The sequence below is a fragment of the Scyliorhinus canicula genome, chromosome 17, assembly GCF_902713615.1.
Source record: "Scyliorhinus canicula chromosome 17, sScyCan1.1, whole genome shotgun sequence".
NCBI lineage: Eukaryota > Metazoa > Chordata > Chondrichthyes > Carcharhiniformes > Scyliorhinidae > Scyliorhinus > Scyliorhinus canicula.
This window is the reverse complement of record NC_052162.1, coordinates 62,689,124-62,713,583: the sequence shown is the minus strand read 5'-3', so window position 1 is coordinate 62,713,583 and position 24,460 is coordinate 62,689,124. Positions and strand designations below refer to the sequence as shown.

The 24,460-nt window shown below is 51.8% G+C and overlaps 1 protein-coding gene across 3 annotated transcripts in view; it reads right to left on the bottom strand.

The window, feature by feature from the left end:
- LOC119951732 (calnexin-like) overlaps positions 1-18,444 on the bottom strand; it is a 42,869-nt gene extending 24,425 nt beyond the window's left edge. The window contains exons 1-4 of one of the 3 annotated variants that reach the window (XM_038775035.1): positions 18,275-18,444; positions 13,914-14,030; positions 13,199-13,272; positions 3,594-3,646 (exon numbers count right to left, since the gene is read on the bottom strand). In XM_038775035.1, the coding sequence (XP_038630963.1) occupies positions 3,594-3,646; positions 13,199-13,272; positions 13,914-14,030; positions 18,275-18,394 (364 nt within the window). In that variant the 5' untranslated portion in view covers positions 18,395-18,444. Of the gene's footprint in view, positions 1-3,593; positions 3,647-13,198; positions 13,273-13,913; positions 14,042-14,136; positions 14,496-18,274 lie in introns of those variants that run through there. The other 2 variants (XM_038775036.1, XM_038775038.1) reach the window with 2 other exon arrangements.
- Positions 18,445-24,460: the final 6,016 nt, after the last annotated feature.

The window sequence follows — 24,460 nt, the reverse complement described above, 5'->3', positions numbered from 1 at the left end:
GTGCAGCGGGACCTGGGTGTCCTTGTGCACCATTCATTGAAGGTAAGCATGCAGGTGCAGAGGTGGTAAAGGAGGCCAATGGTATGTTGGCCTTCATTGCAAGAGGTTTTGAGTATAGAAGCAGGGATGTATTGCTGCAATTGTACAGTGCCTTGGTGAGGCCACACCTGGAGTAGTTTTGGTCTTGGTGCTGAACTTCTTGGACACCTTGCCGATGTTAACCGGACATATCTAAAATTGGGCTCAGCGAGATTTATTATTATCCAAGGTGAAACAGATGATACAAACCGGCTGGCATCATGAGAAGCCCAAACAGTCGAGGCCCTACTTTGCTTGCAGGGATGAACTAACCTATGAGGATGGAGTAATACTTTGAGGGTCTCGAGTCGTTGTTCCACCTCCAACGAGGGAATCCCTCCTATAAGAATTACACAGCTCCCATCCGGGCCAAGCAAAGATAAAGATGCTGGCTCACAGTTATATGGTGGTTGCGAATCGATAAAGCTATTGAGGAAATGGGACAGGAATGTATTCCCCACTAGACTCAACAATCGTTACGTCCTTCGGCCAATCTCCACTCCTTAGGAGTGGCCAGGTGGCCAATGGGTCAGAGTGCAGGCCCTTTCTTGGGCACAATACATTTTGTCTTGGTAGACGCTCATTCCAAGTGGCTATCCATACAGGGAGCTGCAACCTCGGTGGCTACCGTGGACACCTTACGCCAGGTATTCGCCATACATGGTCTTCCACAAGCCGTTGTGTCTGATAATGATACACCTTTTACTGGTGATGATTTATTACACTTCATTCTGACAAACCGAGTTCAACATACCACGATAGCCCCATGTCACCTTGCATCCAACAGGTTGGCAGAAAGGGCCGTGCAGACTTTAAAAGGTGCTATGAGGAAGCAATGTGCCATCAGCTGGCCAACCTCCTGTTGTCCTACAACACAAACTACCACACCACCAAGGGGGGTTACACTGGCTGAATTGCTTGTGGACCATCGCCTCAGGACTCGTTCGGACTTGATATTTCCAAATTTGACAGGGAGGTGGAGGCACATCAGGCCTCCCAGAAAAATCAACATACATCATAAAGGGGTGACATCATTCTAGGTGGGTGACCTGGTTCTAGTTCAGAATTTCACCTCCGGCCCACTCTGGTTAGCCGATCGGATCATGTCCCAATTAGGATCGTATGTGGTCAATGTCAACTGCAGCACTGTGCGGAAGCACGTCGACCATGTAAGGAGCCGGGGGATGGTAACCCCCATTCCAGATCAGATGGATTCAACTAATGCCATTGGCACTCCTGTGGCTTTTCCAGAGCAGAGGGAACTGGGAATTTCAGAATCAGCCTCTCCGTCAGTCCAGGTGGGAGCTAGCTAGACGAGCAGCCCAACAGAAGGGGTCGTATCACCTGAACTATCATTTTTGGCAAACAACAAACCTACCTCAGAGACGGGGGAGCCAGCTGGGGGACTTGATGGTCCCCGGACAGGCTGATTCTGTGATGGACTCTTTTCCCTCATATCTCTTGACCTCGTATATGGTGTTGTTATATAGCTTACTTTATAAAATGTAATGAGGGACTTTGAGGGGGGGGGGGGAATTGTGGTAGCGCGGCCCCTTTAAGGTGGGGGGACGGCTTTGCGTTCCACATGACTGGCTCAGGACCAATCAACCCCGACCAATAGAGAGAAAGTGCGGGCCTTTGACAGCAAGGACCCGGGCAGTGTGGACCCCGGAGCTGGAGAATAAAGACATATCCAGCATTGTGCCTGTATTTTCCTATCATTAATAAACCCCATTCATTTACTCAAAGTTACCAGTTTATTATCTCGAGCCACCACAGTCATATACACATTATAAATTATCCATGATTTCCATTGCCGATCATGTATGTAATGGAAATGTGTGTAGTGGGCATTGGAGTCAATTTTAAATTATATCATCTGATATTAATATGGCACTATCAGTCTCAAAATGGAGTCAGTAGTCCACTCCAGACATAGCACCCAGCACATTTTAAAAAGAGGCCTATCCACTAATTCCCAATATGTCTTCCTGTTTCATACGTAGGCCTATATCACTGCTGCTTTTCTTAGAATTTACAGTGCAGAATGAGGCCATTCGGCCCATCGAGTCTGCATCGGCCCTTGGAAAGAGCACCCTACTTAAGCCCCATGCCTCCACCCCTATCCTCTTTATCCCCCTAACCCAGTAACCCCACCTACCCTTTTTGGACACTAAGGGCAATTTAAAATGGCCAATCCACCTAACCTGCGCATCTTTGGACTGTGGGAAGAAACTGAAGCATCCGGAGGAAACCCACGCACACATAGGGAGACACTGGCTGAATTGCTTGTGGACCATCGCCTCAGGACTCGTTCGGACTTGATATTTCCAAATTTGACAGGGAGGTGGAGGCACATCAGGCCTCCCAGAAAAATCAACATACATCATAAAGGGGTGACATCATTCTAGGTGGGTGACCTGGTTCTAGTTCAGAATTTCACCTCCGGCCCACTCTGGTTAGCCGATCGGATCATGTCCCAATTATACTGCAGACTCCGCACAGACAGTGACTCAAGCTGGGAATCGAACCTGGGACCCTGGAGCTGTGAAGAAGCTGTGCTAACCACTGCACTACCATGCTGCCCCTTTGATAGTGAGTAACTGGCCACCACTCCATTTGTTGGTCAACCATAACTCAATATGATCTACATGAGTGAAGACAGGATCTGGATAATTGGTACAACTATCTATGGTCAAATCTCATGCTTATAATCATTGTTTAGTGATTCAGTCTAGATGACTAATGCATGTTCAGAATAATGCCACTAGTGCAGCTTTATTCTTGTTCTGGCTAAGGTAGACTAGAGAATTTCCTCCTCGTCCTTGCGAGTGGAAGGCAATAAACCACCACTGACAAAAAACGGCAACAAAATGACTTAGGCTGAAGCTTCAGTAGACAATGTACAAATGAAATGCCTTCAGGCAGAGCTCATATGAATGAATCATTGTTTAAGCTTGTACATAGAAATGACCAATTATATGAAGGAACATGTTTGGTGCCTCTGAAACTATACTCCAGTCCAAGTTAAAACTTTCAGGAAAGGTGGAGAAAAATTGGGGAAAGTTCTCTCAAGGAGGTTTGGATTGTACCCTGTTGCTTGACTCTCAACAATGGAAAGTGGACTTGATTATCAAATCCTACATATTGTGGAAAAACAACAGCAAACAGGTAACAGAATTTAAAATGAATCAGCAGGGTGACAATTTCAATCATTGAGGTGAGGACAGCGTAGAAAGATGAATTTTTAGGCTAAAGAACTGGCTGAGATACTGACTCTGAGTACACATTTATGGTACAGGACGAACAGTTGCCTTAAATATGCATGCATATTAAATGTACACAGCATCAACACTCAGAGCTTGTGTGAAGTGCTGAATCATCAAGTTAGGGTGTAAAGTTTTATTTTAAAAATATAGCCCTTCTTCCACATGAACGAAAGAGCCAGAGATAAAGCACTATTCATACTCAGTAACAAATCCATTTGTATTTCATGGAGAAAAGGTATATCTTACCATCATATCTGGTGTCATTAGTGTCATCCTTCCTTGCTTTGGACTTCACCCATCTGAAGAAAGGAATGTAAAATCTTTCAGCTGTTGTGTGACAGAGTGCATGTTCCCCAGAATATGGAGACCTCCCTTAACTTTGCTTGTTACTCTTTAACCAGCCTCTGTGAAATATGCAACAGTGTTCTGTGGTTCCTCTCCCTGTTTTTATACGGCATAGCTTCCACTTTCGACATACTCCCTAACTCAGGGTGTGATTTGGAAACTTGCCATTTGGAAATTTGTACTGTGTAAACATCCATCGCACCATTGTATGCAGTGTTTATAAACTGCCCTACAATACGGTTCAATCTTGTAATGAGTAATCCGAAGATCACCCACCTTTTGCATTATTTGCCAGGGAAGGGAGGGCAAGAATATCCCACATTGTCTTCATTAAAGGCTAACATAATCCACAGAGCGGCTTTGATTAAGAGAAATTATAAATTGGACTTTAAATGCTGGTAAATTAGCATTAATGGATCAATAAAATACTGAGGAAGCAAGTTGGTTATTGAATGTTAAAATGCCCAGTTAATTATATCATTCTCAAAATAGCTTCATTACCTGTAATATACTGTGATGTGGAGATGCCGGCGTTGGACTGGGGTGAGCACAGTAAGAAGTCTTACAACACCAGGTTAAAGTCCAACAGGTTTGTTTCAAACACGAGCTTTCGGAGCACGGCTCCTTCTTCAGGTGAAGAAGGAGCCGTGCTCCGAAAGCTCGTGTTGGAAACAAACCTGTTGGACTTTAACCTGGTGTTGTAAGACTTCTTACTGTAATATACTGAGCCACACAGTCCAAAGTTCAAGGTTTGATGCTTGGTAGCACCGAGTTAGCTGATGTCAGCTCGACTAGCAGTTTGGAGCATCACAACAACTCTAGGTTAGAGAAGCAGCCAGAGCTCGTGATCACTATCCAGTTACTGCTAGCCAGCATATTTCGCATTCTACCATTATTAAGTCAGGGACCAACCCAGAAACAGCACCTGACATATCCATAAATGAGGTGTCAACCTGGTGAAGCCTCAATACAGGATTGTATGCATGCTAAACAGCGAAAACAACTTGCTATAGACAGGTAAGCAATCCCATAACCAGTGGATCAGATCAAATCTTTACAGTCCAGCTACACCCAATTGTGAATGGTGGTGGACAATTAAATAACTCTCGGAGGTTCCACAAACACCCCCATCCTCCATGATGGGAGAGCCCAGCAGACCAGTGTAAAAGATAAGGCTGAAACATTTTCAACCATCTTCAGCCGGAAGTGTAAAAATCGATGATCCATCTCGGGCTGTCCCTCAAGTCTCCAGCAGCACAGACGTCAACCAATTTGATTCACTCTATGTGATATCAAGAAATGGCTGAAGACAATAGATTCTGCAAAAGTATGGGCACTGAAAAATCCCCACTGTGGTATTCAAAACTTATGTTCCAGGAGCAGCTGTGCCCCTAGCCATGCTGTTCCAATACATTTACAAATATATTTTTTATGGAGCGCTTCGTGCGCCTCCACCTTCACAGCGAGGCCTAAGATCTTGTCCTCGTTTTCGGACACCTTTTGTCGCCACCCCCTGGGCCGTCTGGGTCTCCAGCAGCTTATCAATTGAAGCCATCAGCTCCAGCAGCTCCACTTTAAGCTCCCTGAAGCAGCGCTGAAGAGCCTCCTGCTGCTCCTGTGCCCACTGCATCCATGTCGCCTGGTCTCCACCCGCCGCCATCTTGTGCTTCTTCCCTCGCACCTGCTTTGGCTTTGCTACCACTCTTTTTACTCCCCCCACTCCTGGTCCAGGCCATACACTGCTGGGGAAATGTTGCTGACTCCTTCCCATGTCGGGAAACGTCGAAAAAGTACCGCTGGGGGCCCTAAAAAGAGCCGAAAGGTCCGTTCCTAGCGGGAGCTGCCGAACGTGCAACTTAGCTCCGCATAGCCGCAACCGGAAGTCTACATTTACAAATATTAGCATCAACCCGACAATGTGGACAATTGCAGCATTACTCCTGTTCACGAAAAATCAGAACAACTCCAATCTGGCTGATTACTGCCCCGACGGCCTACACTCAATCTTCAAACAGCGTGATGGAAGGTTTTGCTGACGGTGCTACCAAGCGACAATTACTCAGCAAATGATGTTCGGTTTGGGTTTTATCAGGACCATTGGACTTCAGACATCATTACAGCCTTAGGAACTCTCTTTTTTTGTGTGATAAATTTAGAGTACCCAATTCATTTTTTTTTTAAATTAAGGGGCAATTTAGTACAACCAATCCACCTAGCCTGCACATCTTTGGGGGCGAAACCCACGCAAACACGGGGAGAATGTGCAAACTCCACACAGACAGTGACACAGAGCTGGGATCGAACCTGGGACCTCGGTGCCGTGAGGCAACAATGCTAACCACTCCGCCACCATGCTACCCTAGGAACTCTCTTTCTAACAGTATCTGGATGTACCTACACCAAATGGACTGACATAGTCAAGGCACCGGCTCACCACTACCTTTGAGGTTAATTAGGAAAAAGCAAACTATGGTCACATCCCATGAATAAATAATTAAAAGCAAAATGCCCGTGTGTGGACATGATGTTCCTTCCACTATTGAACCCCCTTCTGATACTGTTTAAGCTGACAGATGGAGGGGAGTTACTTGGATGAGGTGGTGAGATACATGCAGCAATATAGTGGAATTGTACCATTTTAGGGGCAGCACGGCAGCACAGTGGTTAGCAATGTGGCTTCACAGTATCAGAGTCCCAGGTTCAATTCCCAGCTTGGGTCACTGTCTGTGCAGAGTCTGCACGTTCTCCCCGTGTCTGCATGGGTTTTCTCCGGGTGCTCCGGTTTCCTCCCACTAGTCCTGAAAGACGTACTGTTAGGTGATTTGGACATTCTGAATTCTCCTTCTGTGTACCCGAACAGGCGCCGGAATGTGGTGACTAGGAACTTTTCACAGTAACTTCATTGCAATGTAAGCCTACTCGTGACAATAAAGATTATTAAAAAAGATTAAGGAGGAAATGCTTTCAGGAGATAAAAAAAAAGAGAGAAGGTTTGAATTAATGAGCAAACTATAAGCAAACTATGTTTTTTCTTAAAAATAATTGTGCTCATTCTAGTGCTACGGACAGGAGGGGGTTTAATTTAAACAGTCCTGATTTCTCCTCTCACTCTCCATAAACAGAAAGGGGTTTTGAAGTAATCCTCTCTTTGTGGCACATTTCCCAACCCTTCAGTTTTGGTGTGACCAAATTTCTATTAATAACCCCACAGCAAACGAGAGATAGGGTGAACTTAAAGGGCTAGTTTATTCGCACATACTCAAAAAACAAGGAGAGTTGCTACGTAGCCCCCAGTGCATTCATACAATAAACTAGGGATAGAGAAAGAAAGATTTACAGGGCAAAGAATAAAGAATTATTAAGTCCTGTGAATCCAGAATCATAGGGCAGGATTCTCTGATCTCCCTGCAGCATGATTCTCATCGGTGTGAGGTGGCCCGCCATTGGCCAGCAGAGGGAATATTCTGGTCCCGCTGCTGTCAATAGGATTTCCCAATGAACCCAGGCCACGTCATCAAGAAACCTGTGACGGGGAGACACCGTCAGCAGAACAGGAAGATCCCGCTGGCATGAACAGCTGCAATGTCTCACCCAAAGTCCTCTGTTGTATCCTTCACAGAGGTTGGCAAGCTGAAAACTGATGCTGGTGAATTTACTTTTTCAGTTGAGGTGACTACCATGATGAGATAGGCATGCAAAGATGGATTAGTCTTGCAGGTGATGGTATAGACATCCAGAAGATTCCTGTATCATAGAATAGAATCCCTACAGTGCAGAAGGAGGCCTTTCTGCCCATTGAGTCTGCACCGACTCTTTGAAAGAGCACTCTATACAAGCCCACTCCCCACAATAACCCAATACCCCTTCACCTAACCTACACATCTTTGGACATTAAGGGGTAATTTAGCACGGCCAATCCACCTAACCTGCACATATTTGGGCTATGGGTGGAAACCGGAGCACCCGGAGAAAACCTACGCAGACACAGGGAGAATGTGCAAACCTCACACAGACAGTCACCTGAGGCCAAAAATGAACCCCGGTCCCTGGCGCGGTGAGGCAGCAGTGCTAACCATTGTGCAACTGTGTAGATGGGGCAGGCATTCAAACTTGGACAGAACACTTTCTGAGCTTTGTAGATGGCTGACTGCCTTTCAGTACAACAACTCAGTATGTTACATGACTCCCACCTCTCTACTTTGGCTTTGACAGAGTATGTGTTCCTGGTATGGTTCCTGAGATTGTTAATGTTCCAACCTTTAATAATTTGAAAGGAAGTTTGCAGGCCTTTTTCCGACCCATACTCCTGAAAGCAACCTGTCCCTCACCCCCCTCGCAGGAAGCGCAGGGAATCCCTCCACCTGCCGTCTAGCAAATGCCTTTACCTGCAGATACCTGAACATGTTTCCCGGGGGAGCCCAAATTTCTCCTCCAACTCCCCCAGGCTCGCAAACCTCCCGTCGATAAACAGGTCCCTCAGCTGTCTGTGCCAACCCTGAAATCCCCCATCCATGTTCCTCGGGACGAACCTATGGTTCCCCCTCAACGGAGCCTCCATCGAGCCCCCCACTTCTCCCCTATGTCGCCTCCACTGCCCCCAAATCTTGAGGGTAGCCGCCACCACCGGACTCGTGGTATACCTCGTGGGAGGGAGCGGCCACGGCGCCGTTACCAGGGCCCCCAGGCTCGTATCCCCACAGGACGCTCTCTCCATCCGTTTCCATGCTGCCCCCTCCCCCTCCATCACCCACTTGCGCACCATCGACACATTGGCCGCCCAGTAGTACCCCGAGAGATTGGGCAATGCCAGCCCCCCCCTATCTCTACCCCGTTCCAAAAAGATCCTCTTCACCCTCGGGGTGCCATGCGCCCAAACAAAGCCCATTATGCTGCTGGTCACCCTTTTAAAAAAGGCCCTAGGGATAAAGATGGGCAAGCACTGGAAGAGGAACAAGAACCTCGGGAGAACCGTCATTTTGACGGACTGCACTCTACCCGCCAACGACAGCGGCACCATGTCCCACCTTTTAAATTAAATTAACTTCTGGTGAAGTTAAGCTTATGGAGAATCCCCCAACTCCTGGCCATCTGCACCCCCAGGTACCTGAAACTCTTCACTGCCCTCCTAAAAGGGAGCCTCCCAATTCCCTCCTCTTGATCTCCTGGATGCACTACAAATACCTCGCTCTTTCCTAAATTTAGCTTATAGCCCGAGAAGCCCCCAAATTCCGCTAACAGCTCCATCACCCCCGGCATTCCCCTCTCTGGGTCCGCCACATACAACAGCAGGTCGTCCACATACAGCGATACCCGATGTTCCTCCCCACCCCGCACCAAACCCCTCCATCTCCCTGACTCCCTCAACGCCATAGCCAGAGGTTCAATCGCCAGTGCAAAGAGCAAGGGGGACAGGGTGCACCCCTGCCTGGTCCCACGATAGAGCCTAAAGTACTCCGATCTCCTTCCATTTGTAACTACACTCGCCATCGGAGCCGCGTAGAGCAGCCTCACCCATTTGATGAATCCCTCCCCAAATCCAAACCGCTCCAGCACCTCCCACAGGTACCCCCACTCAACTCTATCAAATGCTTTCTCTGCGTCCAGCGCCACCACTATCTCCGCCTCCCCCCTTGGGAAACATAGCCTGTTCATGAAGCTCTCCATCCCCTCTCTCCCCATCGGAGGTTCCGACCGGTACAGTTCCTTGTAAAAGTCCCTAAAGACCCCGTTTACTTCTGTCCCCTTCTACACTACATTTCCACCCCATCCTTCATTCCACCAATTTCCCTAGCCGCATCCCGCCTACGGAGCTGATGCGCCAACATCCTGCTCGCCTTCTCCCCATACTCATATACTGCGCCCTGCTCCACTGTGTCTCCGCCTTTCTGGTGGTCAGCAAGTCAAATTTGGCCTGCAAACTGCGCCGTTCCCCCAGCAACCCTTCCTCCGGTGCCTCCGCATATCTCCTGTCCACATCCAGGAGCTCCCCCACCAGTCTCTCCCTCTCCTTCCTCTCCCTCCTTTCCCTGTGGGCCCGGATAGAGATCAGCTCCCCCCGGATCACTGCTTTCAGAGCCTCCCAGACCATCCCCACCCGGACCTCCCCCGTATCATTGGTATCCAGATACCCCTCAATGCTTCGCTGAACCCTCCTACACAACTCCTCATCCGCCAGCATCCCCACATCCAGGCGCCAAAGCGGGTGCTGGTCTCGCGCCTCCCCCATCTCCAGATCAACACAGTGCGGAGCATGGTCCAAAATCGCTATGGCCGAATACTCGGCATCCTGCACCCTCGGAATCAATCCCCTGCTCAGGACAAAAAAGTCTATCCGGGAATAAACCCTATGGACATGAAAGAAAAAGGAATACTCCCGCGCTCTTGGTCTTCCAAACCTCCAGGGATCCACCCCTCCCATCTGGTCCATGTATCCCCTCAGTACTTTGGCCGCCGCCGGTCTCCTACCCGTCCTTGCACTGGACCGGTCCAGTGTGGGATCCAGCACTGTGTTAAAATCTCCCCACATGATCAGGCCCCCTGCCTCCAGATCCGCATCATGCCAATTTGGGGCATATACATTTACCAGCACCACCTTCTCTCCCTGTAGCCTACCCTTCACCATGATATATCTGCCCTCCTTGTCCGACACCACCTCAGCAGCCTCGAAAGCCACCCTCTTCCCCACCAGAATCGCCACCCCCCTGTTCTTCGCGTCCAATCCCGAGTGATAAACCTGCCCCACCCACCCCTTCCTCAGACGAACCTGGTCCGCCCCCGTCAGGTGGGTCTCCTGGAGCATAGCCACGTCCACCTTCAGCCCCCTCAGATGAGAAAATACCATGGTTCTCTTAACCGGCCCATTCAGCCCCTTCACGTTCCAGGTAATCAGCCGGATCAGAGGGCACCCCGCCCCCCTCCCCCGCCGGCTAGCCATAGCTTATCAAATGTTCGCCCCAGGCCAGCACACCCCGCCCGACCCGTTCCCCATGGCAATAATGCCTCTCCTCTTCCCCCCCGGCCCCCACCAGCTCCTTCCTGGTCATTCCAGCAGCAATCCGGTATCCCCCCCCCCCAAAGGCTAGGACCCCTCCTAGCCGCGACGCACCCTCCATAGTACTTCCTTGAGTCAGCTGACTTCTGCTGACCCCGGCAGCTTCCGCCAACGCCCATCCCCTCCCGGCATGGGATCATCCCCCTCTTGCCACACCTCCTTGGCACCGCTTCAGCGCGGGAAAGAAGACCAGTAGAGGACCCGCCTCCACCGCCAACCCCACCCTCCCCCGCCCCGCAGCGCGGGAAACCAGAGGAAAGCCCGCGCTTTCACACTGCCACACCCCACCCTTCTAACGCAGTTCCCCAACATCCAGTTTCACCCTAACCCCCAGCCCCGTACAGAAGAGAACATATAAAACACAAACCCCCAACATTCCCCACCTAACCCACAACCATACCCAACAGACAAACCACCCGTAAACAGAGCAAAAAGAAAAAAACCAGCATGCATAACACACATGTCGAAGTTAAAAAAGTTGAAAAAACAACTTTTTAAAAAAGCAACAGCAAAAACAGCAACGGCCATAATATGTCCCCAGACCCTAGTTCGAGTCCAGCTTCTCCGCCTGTACAAAGGCCCACGCCTCCTCCGGGGACTCGAAGTAATGGTGCCGGTCCTTGTATGTCACCCACAGGCGCGCAGGCTGCAGCATTCCAAATCTGACCTGCTTGGCATGAACCACCGCCTTCGTCCGGTTGATCCCGGCCCGCCGCTTAGCCACCTCCGCACTCCAGTCCTGGTAGATCCTCACTACCGAATTCTCCCATTTACTGCTCCTCTCTTTCTTGGCCCAGCGCAGCACACACTCCCGGTCACTGAATCGATGGAACCGCACCAGCACCGCCCTCGGGGGCTCATTTGCCTTGGGCCTCCTGGCCATCACTCTGTGAGCTACCTCAAGCTCCAGGGGCAAATGGAAGGACCCCGCTCCCATCAAAGAGTTCAGCATCGTAGTCACATACACCGGGAGATCCGACCCCTCCAGCCCCTCCGCCAGGCCCAGGATCCTCAAATTCTTTCGCCTCGTGCGAACGTCCAGCTCCTCCAAGCGGTCTTGCCACTTTTTATAAAGTGCCTCGTGAAACTCCACTTTCCCCACGAGGACCACGGCCTCCTCCTCCCTTTCAACGGCCTGCTGCTACAACTCCCGAATAGACACCTCCTGGGCCGCCTGGGTCCCAAGCAGCTTGTTTGTAGTTGCATTCATGGAGTCCAGCAACTCAGCCTTCAGCTCCGCAAAAACAACGCAGGAGAGAGGCCTACTGCTCCTGCGCCCACTTCCACCAGTCCTCGGGTGTCCCGCCGGCCGCCATTTTGTTCTTCTTCCCCTGTTTTTTTTGGGGAGCTGCTGCCGCTTCTTCCTTCATAGAACATAGAACAGTACAGCACAGAACAGGCCCTTCGGCCCTCGATGTTGTGCCGAGCAATGATCACCCTACTCAAACCCACGTATCCACCCTATACCCGTAACCCAACAACCCCCCCCCCCTTAACCTTACTTTTTAGGACACTAAGGGCAATTTATCTAATGGCCAATCCACCTAACCCGCACATCTTTGGACTGTGGGAGGAAACCGGAGCACCCGGAGGAAACCCACGCACACACGGGGAGGACGTGCAGACTCCGCACAGACAGTGACCCAGCCGGGAATCGAACCTGGGACCCTGGAGCTGTGAAGCATTTATGCTAACCACCATGCTACCATGCTTCGTCGCACCATAAATTGTGTGGAAAGCTCCTCCAGACACCTTCCCCAACCGGGATGCGTTAAAACAGCACCGTTTGGGGCCCTCAAATCGGCCCAAAAGTCCCTAAATAGCGGGAGCTGACGAACGTGCGGCTTAGCTCCGCATAGCCGCAACCGGAAGTCTGAGCAGACTTAACTTAACAGACAGACATCTATGAAGACTCCATGATGGGTGCACAACCTTCTTTGCCCAATGTTTCCTGCACTCTCTGCAAATTATCTTTTACAGTCAAGAATACAAGAATAGCAAGGAAAAATTCACACTGGTGCAAGAATATACCTACAGATAAATCATATATCAGCATGCACAGATGTCCCACTTCCAACCACTTTTATCTATAAGGATAATATCTGACCTTAAAGAGGAGACTGCCCTCCTTCCAAGATCACTGCAGCAATAGTACTTGGAGAGAAAGGATTTGGGAACCCAAACTTACTACCTCCACTGACAAATGGAAAGTCAAGTGACGAATTTATACTGAACCCTGCGTAAAATCAGATGAAGCAGCTCTCACTACATCCAGCCCATTCATCTGAGTGATCAAATATTTGGTCCTGTAATAGTTGCAGAATAGTTTCATAACATTTCTCTCAATTCAATCAATCAATTAGCCAGAGAGAATCAACTCTAATCACACAGAGTCACACTGACTCACTTCACAGGCAGTGCGATCAAAAGCAGGGGGGGGGGGGGGCAAACTTACCCTTCAAGATCATCTGTGTCAAAGGTCGCCACAAAGTAGACATCACCAACAGGTTTTGGAGGCTTATAATCAACCTGAAAAGAAAGTACAATAAAAGCATAGTACACAGAATGGCACTGACAATGCAGCTACTTTAGAAATGTTCTTGTTTGTCGGTCATTCCATGGTTTGTGCCACAATTTGGCATTACCTCATAGTGAACTCAACTTAGCTCATTGTTGGGAACCTTCTTACAGTGAGAAAAGGAGAGCAGAGATAAGCCTCTTGACCAGTCTCATATGCCTCTTGGAAATGAGTAGTATTGTAACCAAGCTCAAGAGAATAGAGCTGATACTGTATCAATACATCAATTAAAGGAAATGGCTCAATCCACTATACCTAGTTTGCAATTGATTAATAAAGATTAAGATGGTCACAGATTCAATCCGAGATCTATGCTGAGTTGGTTGACAGGGTTTTAAGACTGAGGATAAAGTCAGGCAGAGTTCATGCTCTTGATTTTGAAATCTATCAGTGATTGATTGTAACTGCCATTTCAATTAGTGTGAACCCAATGCCAGTTGCTGTGGTGTCTGTGTATTATTTTTAAATACACACGGAAGGTGTTCCACAAAATTCAAAATGTATTGCTTGACGGGGGAGGTGCAAGGTGGGTACCACGGGATAGTGAAACATTTAAGCTGCTAATATAGTTAACTGTATAAGAAAATCTCACCCTGTTTGGATGAGAAGACTCTGCATCTTGAAAGTGTGAATCATCGGCAATGCCTTGAGCAAACAGCAGAGTCAGTCCACAGACCCCAAGGTATGAAATTATCTGCAGCTGCATTACCTGCATAGTTTCTTATAAAAATGAAACAAATTAATCAATAGATAGTTGCATAATTATTATCCCCCATATAACTCCTCCAAAAGCTAAAATAAAGACTTAGACTTACCAGCCCAGAGAGTATTGATGCTCTGCTCATGAGCTTTTTACTGACTGTGTTCTTTGACATGTTTTCTATTTTTCCTTGTGTTTGGATTCTAATCGTGTTCAAGCTAGGTTCACTTTGTTGCAAATTGCCCAGATGGTTGTGACTAAATAACCATTGTTTGTGATTTGTACAGTTGTTAGAATTTAGTAATTGTCCTTATTGAGATAAATTGAAAGCAAAGAATAATTTTTCATACCACCTGCTGAAATAATGGACACAATTTCTGTGGCTCGCCATCAAATGGCACCTGCCTTTAGCAATGTCTGACTGTGAACTGTTACAGAATCTATACAGTGCAGAAGGAGGCCATTCAGTCCATTGAGTCTGCACCAACCCTTTGAAAGAACACACTATCTAGACCCACCCTCCCCATCCCCGTAATCCCACCTGACCTTTGGATGCTAGGGGTAATTTAGCATAGCCAATACACATGACCTGCACACCTTTGGACTGAGAGAGGAAACCCAAACCCAGGCAGACATGGGGAGAATGTGCAAACTCCACACAGTCACCCAAGGTCGAACTCAGGTTCCTGGCACCGTCAGGCAGCAGTGCTAACTGCTGTGCCACTGATAGCAGGGTAATGAGGCAAAACCAGGCATCTGGAATCAGCGAACAGGACAGACAACTGTATATCACCTGAACCAATCAATCAATCAGATTAAAGGTTTGTGAAATGCACAGCTCAAGAATCGAGAAGTGAAAATTACAGGAGGTGAATTCAATGTCAAATCAGGTACGGACAGAACAAGAAAGCGAGGGAACAAAACTTGGAATTAAAAGAGGGAGAAAAAAAATAAATAGAAAGGGAAATTGGATTTTAAAACTTGGCGATTCTAAAATCAACAATCATGATGGTAATTTTCAGTGTGGTTGTTCGGCAGCAATTGACACCCATCATTGTTGAAAGGGTGCTTACCCTGAAATGGGTAAGACTGCACTTTCTATGAAGAGCTTAGTTCATAGATTGAGCACAGATACAGAAATTTCTGACCCTGAAGAACATCCCGATGGCGAGGCAGACAGCAAGGTGCCAGCAAAATTCAGCATCTAGATGTCCACCTTCAATCTCGAATTCCAGCCCTCTCTCTCACTACTGAGGTGCCCCCAGTTGGTTTCGCTTTAGTTGTGACTCATTCCCATCCAACGTTAACTTCTACTCCCAGCTCCCTTTGTTGTCTTGTGCCAGTTTGCACCTTCCAGTGAGAGGATTTCTCAGTTGAAATGGGGCTGACTTGGTGAAAGGTGCACAGACACATTCCGGGGGCTGGGGCTGGGTGTGGGCACCTTTGGGGTGGGGCTGGGGGTGGGCTGGGCAGCCCCTGGGTGGGGTGGGTGGTCACAGGGTGCGCTGGGGCTGGGAAGTCCGGGGTGGGGGTGGGCAGTCCGGGGTGGGGATGGGGGTGGGCACTCCGGGGTGGGGATGGGGGTGGGCAATCCGAGGTGGGGATGGGGGTGGGCAATCCGAGGTGGGGATGGGGGTGGGCAATCCCGAGGTGGGGGTGGGCAGTCCCGGGGTGGGGATGGGGGTGGGCACTCCGGGGTGGGGATGGGAGTGGGCAATCCGAGGTGGGGGTGGGGCTGGGCAGCCTCTGGGTGGGGGTGGGCTGGGCAGTCCGGGGTGGGGATGGGGGTGGGCACTCCGGGGTAGGGATGGAGGTGGGCAGTCCGGGGTGGAGATGGGGGTGGGCAGTCCAGGTTGGGGATAGGGGTGGGCAGTCCAGGTTGGGGATGGGGGTGGGCAGCCCCTAGGTGGGGGTGGGCTGGGCAGTCTGGGGTGGGGTTGGGGGTTGGCAGTCCGGGGTGGGGATGGGGGTGGGCACTCCGGGGTGGGGATGGGGGTGGGCAATCCGAGGTGGGGATGGGGGTGGGCAATCCGAGGTGGGGATGGGGGTGGGCAATCCCGGGGTGGGGGTGGGCAGTCCCGGGGTGGGGATGGGGGTGGGCACTCCGGGGTGGGGATGGAGGTGGGCACTCCGGGGTGGGGATGGGAGTGGGCAATCCGAGGTGGAGTTGGGGCTGGGCAGCCTCTGGGTGGGGGTGGGCTGGGCAGTCCGGGGTGGGGATGGGGGTGGGCAGTCCGGGGTGGAGATAGGGGTGGGCAGTCCAGGTTGGGGATGGGGGTGGGCAGCCCCTAGGTGGGGGTGGGCTGGGCAGTCTGGGGTGGGGATGGGGGTTGGCAGTCCGGGGTGGGGATGGGGCTGGGCAGTCCGGGTTGAGGATGGGGGCGGGCAGTCCGGGGTGGGCAGTCCGGGGTGGGGATGGGGGTGGGCAGTCTGGGTTGGGGATGGGGGTGGGCAGTACCGGGGTGGGGATGGGGCTGGGCAGTCCGGGTTGGGGATGGGCTGGGCAGTCTGTGTTGGGGATGGGGGTGAGCAGACCGGGGTGGGGGTGGAGCTGGGCAGTCCGGGGTGGGGATGGGGGTGGGCTGGGCAGTCCGGGTTGGGGATGGGGGTGGGCTGGGCAGTCCGGGGTGGGGATGTGGGTGGGCAGTCCGGGGTGGGGATGGGCAGTCTGTGTTGGCGTTGGGTGTGGGCAGTCCGGGTTGGGGATGGGGGTGGGCAGTCTGGGTTGGGGATGGGGGTGGGCAGTACGGGTTGGGGATGGGGGTGGGCAGTCTGGGTTGGAGATGAGGGTGGGCAGTCCGGGTTGGGGATGGGGGTGGGCAGCCCCTGGGTGGGGATGGGGGTGGGCAGTCCGGGTTGGGGATGGGCAGTCCCGGGGTGGGGATGGGCAGCCCCTGGGTTGGGGATGGGCTGGGCAGTCCGGGATGGGGATGGGGTTGGGCAGTCCGGGGTGGAAATGGGGGTGGGCAATCCGGGGTGGGGATGGGGGTGGGCAGTTCGGGTGGGGATGGGGCTTTGCAGTCCGGGGTGGTCTGGCAGTCCCGGAATGGGGGTGGGCAGTCCCGGGATGGGGGTGGTCAGTCCCGGGATGGGGGTGGGCAGTCCCGGGCTGGGGGTGGGCAGTCCCGGGCTGGGGGTGGGCAGTCCCGGGCTGGGGGTGGGCTGGGCAGTCCGGGATGGGGATGGGGTAGGCAGTCCGGGGTGGGGATGGGGCTAGGCAGTCCGGGGTGGGGATGGGGCTGGGCAGTCCGGGTTGGGATGGGGGTGGGCTGGGCAGTTCGGTTTGGGGATTGGAGTAGGCTGGGCAGTCTGGGTTGGGGATGGGGGTGGGCTGAGCAGTCCGGGTTGGGGATGGGGCTGGGCAGTCCGTGTTGGGGATGGGGGTGAGCAGTCCGGGGTGGGGCGGTGAGCAGTCCGGGGTGGGGGGGTGAGCAGTCCGGGGTGGGGGGGTGAGCAGTCCGGGGTGGGGGGGTGAGCAGTCCGGGGTGGGGGTGGGCAGTCCCGGGTGGGGATGGGGGGGGGGGGGGGAGGCTGGGCAGTCCGGGGTGGGGATGGGGGTGGGCAGTCCGGGGTGGGGATGGGGGTGGGCAGTCCCGAGGTGGGCTGGGCAGTCCGGGATGGTGGTAGGCAGTCCCGGGGTGGGGGTAGGCAGTCCCGGGGTGGGGGTAGGCAGTCTCGGGGTGGGGGTAGGCAGTCCCGGGGTGGGGGTGGGCTGTCCAGGATGGGGATGGGTTTGGGCAGTCCGGGGTGGGGAAGGGCAGTCCCAGGGTGGGAAAAGGGGTGGGCAGTCCCGGGGTGGTGGTGGACTGGGCAGTCCGGGTGGGGGTGGGCTGGGCAGTCCGGGATGGGGATGGGCAGCTCCTGCTGCATTTCTGCGGTGCCAGGCGGCTCTGAAGAGGCGGCCACGCCGCCAACAACATTAATACTGCCGTTGACAAGTTTGGTTTATTTTTCTCACTGATTTCGTGGCTAGCTGTGCCTCTCTCTTTAAAACAGTTTCCCCCTCCTAATTACCTCAGAAAAGGCACCACAATTGTTTTATAAACCGTAAACTGTCGGGTCGGGAAGTGACCGGGCGACTGTTAGTGTGGCTATGACCAGCCAGTGGGAAAGGCTCAGGGGCGGCATGGCTACCCCCCACAGCCACCCCCACACTATTGTGTTTGAGAGGCTCCGCTCGGCAGGAACCTCATCCCAGAGCCGCTTCATTCAGAATAAGGAGCTCACTGGGCAATGAACAGGAATCTACTCACGTTCCCTCTGACTTCCACGCCTGCCCTTCCTCCTGGCGATCCTGACAATCCCGCTGCACCCAACACAACTGCTCGACCTTTGGCCCGGTAACCAGGGGAACCTTCACCTGGCGGAACCATGGCAACCAGGGAGAGCTTTCACCTGGTCGAACCATGGCAACCAGGGGGAACCTTCACCTTTGGGAACCATGGCAACAAGGGGAACTTTCGCCTCGTCGACCATGGCAACCGGGGGAACCTTCACCTCTGGGAATCATGGCAACCAGGGGGAGCTTTCACCGATGGAACCATGGCAACCAGGGGAACCTTCACCTCTGGGAATCATGGCAACCAGGGGGAGTCTTCACCTAGTGTAACCATGGCAACTAGGAGGGCATTTACCTCTTGGAACCATGGCAACCAGGGTGTACTTTCACCTGGTTGAACCATGGCAACCAGGGGGAACGTTTACCTGTTGGAACCATGGAAACCAAAGGGTAATTGCACCTGGTGGAACCATGGAAACCAGGGGGAGCTTTCACCTGGTGGAACCATGACAACCAGCCAAGAGTCGAGCATGCAGAAAGCCTCACCCTCATTCATTTGAACTTACCCTCATTGGATTTAGAAATGGTACACATACACATTGTAAACATTACCACTGTAAAATAAAATTCTGTTCCACTAATTTAAAATTTAAATGCATTGTCATTTTTTGGTCACCGATTACATTTCACTTCTCATCTCCTGCGGACTGCATCCTCCACACATCTCGGGTGATCAGCATCTGGTCACTCATTCACTCTCCACTGGGAATATCATATTAGAGCTAACCACCCTTTGAGATGCTTTTGTGATACCATAAAACATCAGAGGCATCCCTCAAATAACTCCTCTGCTCCTGGGTGGTATAAAAGCTTTGACTCATTTGCAGCTGTTAGTTTTCCTCCCAGGCTGGGAACGGGTCTACCACGCACATTAAGAGATGTCTTTCCATGACCTCATTCAATCCCGTTTTTCCAAACTCAGCCAGCTTTCTATCCTGTCCTACATCCTTTGGTCCTCCAACTCTGCCTTTTATGCATATGCATTCATGGCAGAGACTTCAGCTGTTTTGACCCTGTTATCTGGAACTCTGGGCGAAATTCTCCCCCCCCCCCCCCACGACTGGTGGGAGAATAGCGGGAGGGCCTTCCCGACTTTTTTGACGCCCTCCCGCTATTCTCCCCCCCCCGCCGAAATCCCGACACGAATCGCTGCCGCCGTTTTTTTACGGCCGGCAGCGATTCACAGCTGTTAGAAGGGCCGAAGTCCCAGCCCTTTACGACCTTTTTACGAACGACAAACACACCTGGTCCTGCCGTTCGTAAAAACGTCGTGACCACCTGGAAAAAAATAACCATGGCACCGATTGGCACGGCAGTACCACGGCCGTGCCAAGGGTGCCATGGGCCCGCGATCGGTGGGCACCGATCGCGGGCAGCGGGCCCGATGCCCGCGCACTATTTGTCCTTCCGCCGCCCCGCAGTATCAATACGCGGGGCGGCTGAGGGGCAACCCGGACCGCGCATGCGCGGGTTTCGCGCAAAACGCGATGACGTCACCCGCGCATGCGCGGGTGGAGTCTTCCCACCTGCGCATGCGCGGCTGACGTCATATGACGCGTCAGCCGGCGCTAAGTCCGACAAGCGGGCTTAACGATTTTCGTTAAGCCCGACTTGTCGGAGCCTCCGACGTCGGGCTGCTAGCCCCGACGGGGGACCAGAATCGGTCCCCCGTCGGGAAGGGGCGCGATGCCGTAAAACCCGCCCGGGTTTTACGGCAGTTTGACGATTTCTCCCGTTTTGGGAGAATTTCGCCCTCTATCTTTGCACTTTAAAAAATCTCCACAAAGCTCATCATTTTGATTATTGACCCCTCTTAACTCTAGTTCAGTGTTTCAGCGTTTTTCCTTCACATCACTTACATATACCTTTTTATTCTCTCTTCTACATAAGGTGCGTTAGGATATATTCTATGTCAAAGGCACCTTATAAATACAATTTTGTTCTGGAACATGGTTACCTTTCTCTTGGACTGCTCTAAAGAAGCACAACATACCTAATTACAGCCTAAGTCAATTTAATGATGGTTGGAGTATTATAAATATTGCCATCAAACATACAATCAACTCCAGGTTTGTTGTATAGAGCAGATAATCCTTTCCAAGGAAATAGTAGCATACAGATCACATCAGATGCATCAAAATCAGCAATAGTGAATTGGGAACACCAGTCAGAATTTAGGATCCATTGACCTAAATTGCTATTAGTTCTGATGTTGTAACAGATCTTCTGAAGGACCAGTTCCAGCCAATGCTTCTGAGCAGTAAACTCCCTTCGCCCCAATTCAAGTTGCGAAGCAATGGGAGGCAGTGGCTTATGATATAATTCTATACCCTGATTATACAGTGATTGAGGATCAACAAAGTCACTCATGGTGGCACGGTGGTGCAGTGGTTAGCACTGCTGCCTCACAGCACCAAAGTCCCAGGTTCGATCCCGGCCCTGGGTCACTATCCATCTGGACACCCCCACAACCCAAAAGATATGCAGGTGAGGTGGATTGGCCACGCTAAATTGCCCCTTAATTGTAAAAAAAATTGGAAACTGAAAAAAAGAAAAAAATATCAACAAAGTCACTCTGTTTACATTGAGGTTAAGATTAGAGTTCCTTACATCGGGAATGAAGATTGCCAGGCTGTTTATGTGAAGTAAAGATTGATTGAATGCAGATGACCTCTTTAAGTGATTGATGAATAAATCTTAATCAGAGTACTGAGATCTGTCCATATCTGTAACCTGGGTTATTTAGGAATTAGTGGGATCAGAGAGTTTTTCATGGCCCGTTCGTCACAGGCGCAAATCCCGCATGGCCACTAAATCTCACAAGGTCAAAAATAGGGGATTTGCACGAGCAATATCTTCGGACACAGTCTTCCTGGGCCCTCCCTCTGATGTAATCAGATTCACAGCCAGGAAGGACGGGAACCTGATTTGAATGTTAGGAAAGAGTTAATTTTCCCTAGTACTTGATAGAACATAGAACATAGAACAGTACAGCACAGAACAGGCCCTTCGGCCCTCGATGTTGTGCCGAGCCATGATCACCCTACTCAAACCCACGTATCCACCCTATACCCGTAACCCAACAACCCCCCCCCTTAACCTTACTTTTATTAGGACACTACGGGCAATTTAGCATGGCCAATCCACCTAACCCGCACATCTTTGGACTGTGGGAGGAAACCGGAGCACCCGGAGGAAACCCACGCACACAAGGGGAGGACGTGCAGACTCCACACAGACAGTGACCCAGCCGGGAATCGAACCTGGGACCCTGGAGCTGTGAAGCTTTGATGCTAACCACCATGCTACCCATGCTACGATGCGACCATCAATTCACTCAAGACACGAGTGGAAGTAAACTGTGGCTTTAATCGACTTACAACTGAGCCTGCCTGCGACCAGAAGAACTGAGGGCAGGCTCACAAGACCGCAGCACTTTATACTTCCGGTAGTGGGAGGAGCCATGGGTGGAGCCATGGGCGGAGCCAAGGGTGGAGCCCTGTACAAGCTCCTCATCTCCCCCTGTGGGCAGAGCCACGCAACGGCTCACAGATGGAACTCACAGGGACACAGTGATACACAGTGTGAATTATACGCACAATACATTCACCCTGTAAAAAAACAAGTCCGGCGGGGGTGACGGGTCTACAGATTGAGTCGGTCCGGTGCCCGAATCGTCCGCTGGGATCTGCAGAGCACCGGGGTTGCAGCCGCTTCGGATGGCTGTGTGCTGATGTCCGGTGTGGATCTGAGGGTGGACTCCAGGGGTGGTTTGTTCAGAGCTTCGTTCCTGACCGGTGCGACGGGCTAAAGGGGATGCAGGAAACCTGTAGGCGTGGGGGCACAGGGCGCGGGGGGTCGGGTGGGGTGTAGTGTGAGGGGTACCTCGGCGGTGGTTATGGTGGTGGTGGATCCTGCAGGCGCCAGGTCCTGGAGGGAAACGGTGTCCTGCCGGCCGTCGGGGTGTACGATAAAGGCGTAGTGGGGGTTTGAATGTAGTAGTAGTACCCTCTCGACCAGCGGGTCCGTTTTATGTGTCCGGATATGCTTCCGGAGGGGAACCGGGCCCAGTGTCCTCAACCAAGATGGAAGCGAGGCCCCCGTGGTAGTTCCCCTAGGGAAAACAAATAATCGCACGTGAGGAGTCTGGTTAGTGGCCATACACAGGAGGGACCTGATTGCATGGAGTGCGGCGGGGAGGACCTCCTGCCAGTGGGAGGTCGGGAGATTCCTGGACCGTAGGGTCAGTAGGACGGTCTTCCAGACTGTCGCGTTCTCCCTCTCCACCTGCCCGTTCCTCCTGGGGTTATAGCTGGTAGTCCTGCTCGAGGCGATGCCCTTGTCGAGCAGATATTGACGCAGCTCGTCACTCATGAATGACGAACCCCTGTTGCTGTGGACATAGTTAGGGAAACCGAACAGAGTGAAGATACTGTGCAGGGCTCTGATGACTGTATGGGAGGTCATGTCGGGGCACGGGATAGCAAACGGGATGCAGGAGAATTCGCCTATGTTGTTGAGGAAGTACACATTACGGTTGGTAGAGGGGAGGTGCCCTTTGAAATCGATGCTCAGTCGTTCAAAGGGCCGGGAAGCCTTTACCAGGTGGGCCTTGTCTGGTCTATAGAAGTGCGGTTTGCACTCCGCGCTGATCGGGCAATCCTGGTGATAGCTTTTACCTCCTCGGTGGAGAAAGGCAGATTGCGGGCCTTGATGTAGTGGGCGAGCCGGGTGACCTCCGGGTGGCAGAGGTCATTGTGGATAGCCTGTAATCGGTCATCTTGCGCGCTGGCGCATGTGCCGCGGGACAGGGCATCTGGGGGCTCGTTGAGCTTCCCCAGACGATATATATCATAATTATAGGTGGAGAGTTCGATCCTCCACCTCAAGATTTTATCGTTTTTTATTTTGCCCCGTTGCGAGTTGTCGAACATGAAGGCAACCGATCTCTGGTCGGTGATGAGGGTGAACCTCCTACCTGCGAGGTAGTGCCTCCAGTGCCGTACGGCTTCCACAATGGCTTGAGTTTCTTTTTCGACTGAGGAGTGTCGAAGTTCTGAAGCGGATAGGGTCCGGGAGAAGAAAGCTACTGGCCTCCCTGCCGGGTTCAGAGTGGCGGTGAGAGCGACCTCTGAGGCATCGCTCTCCTCCTGAAAGGGGACGGATTCATCCACCGCCCGCATGGCGGCTTTGGCGATGTCCTCCTTGATGCAGTTGAAGGCCTGGCGGGCCTCGGCTGACAATGGGAAGAGTGTGGTCTTAAATAGTGGGCGGGCTTTGTCCGCATACTGGGGGACCCACTGGGCGTAATAGGAGAAGAATCCAAGGCACCTCTTGAGGGCCTTGGAACAGTGAGGGAGAGGGAGTTGTAAGAGGGCCCCAGGACCCCGTTTTCCATGACGTGGCCGAGGATGGCTAGTCTGGTTGTGCGGAAAATGCATTTCTCCTTGTTGTATGTGTGGTGATCCACCACTCTGTAATTGTGTGTGTACTTGTATTAGGGGATATACAGCAGTACCTGTATTACAGGTTCGTCGGTAGCCCCTGCCGGCTAGCTCCGCCCACAGGGAGCCGCATAAATATGTATGAGTTCTCCTGAGCTGCCATTCTAGCAGCTGCAGTCAGAGGATAAACATCTCACTGTATTAAAGCCTCTCTTGTACCGATTCGAGTCTTTAAGTGCAATTCTTAGCGCATCAATTTATTACAGTGAGATTTTCCGTATCATGGACATCAGGATAAAACCAGATAGCTTGCAGCTGGATCCGCAATCACCAAACGGCAGAAAAGACTTTAATCACTGGCTGGCTTGCTTCGAGGCCTACATCACCTCAGCGGATTCTGCACCGACGGAAGTTCAGAAAATTCAACTTCTCTACTCAAGGTTTAGCTCCAGCGTGTTCCCGCTGATACAGAACACGTGAATTACGCACGCGCCATGGAACTCCTTAAAGAAAATTACGTCCAGAAGACAAACACTCTGTTTGCAAGGCATGTACTCGCCACTCGCATACAACTACCTGGTGAGTCGATTGAAGACTTCTGGCGGGCCCTTCTCCCTCTAATACGGGACTGTGACTGTCAGACCTCACGGCCACGG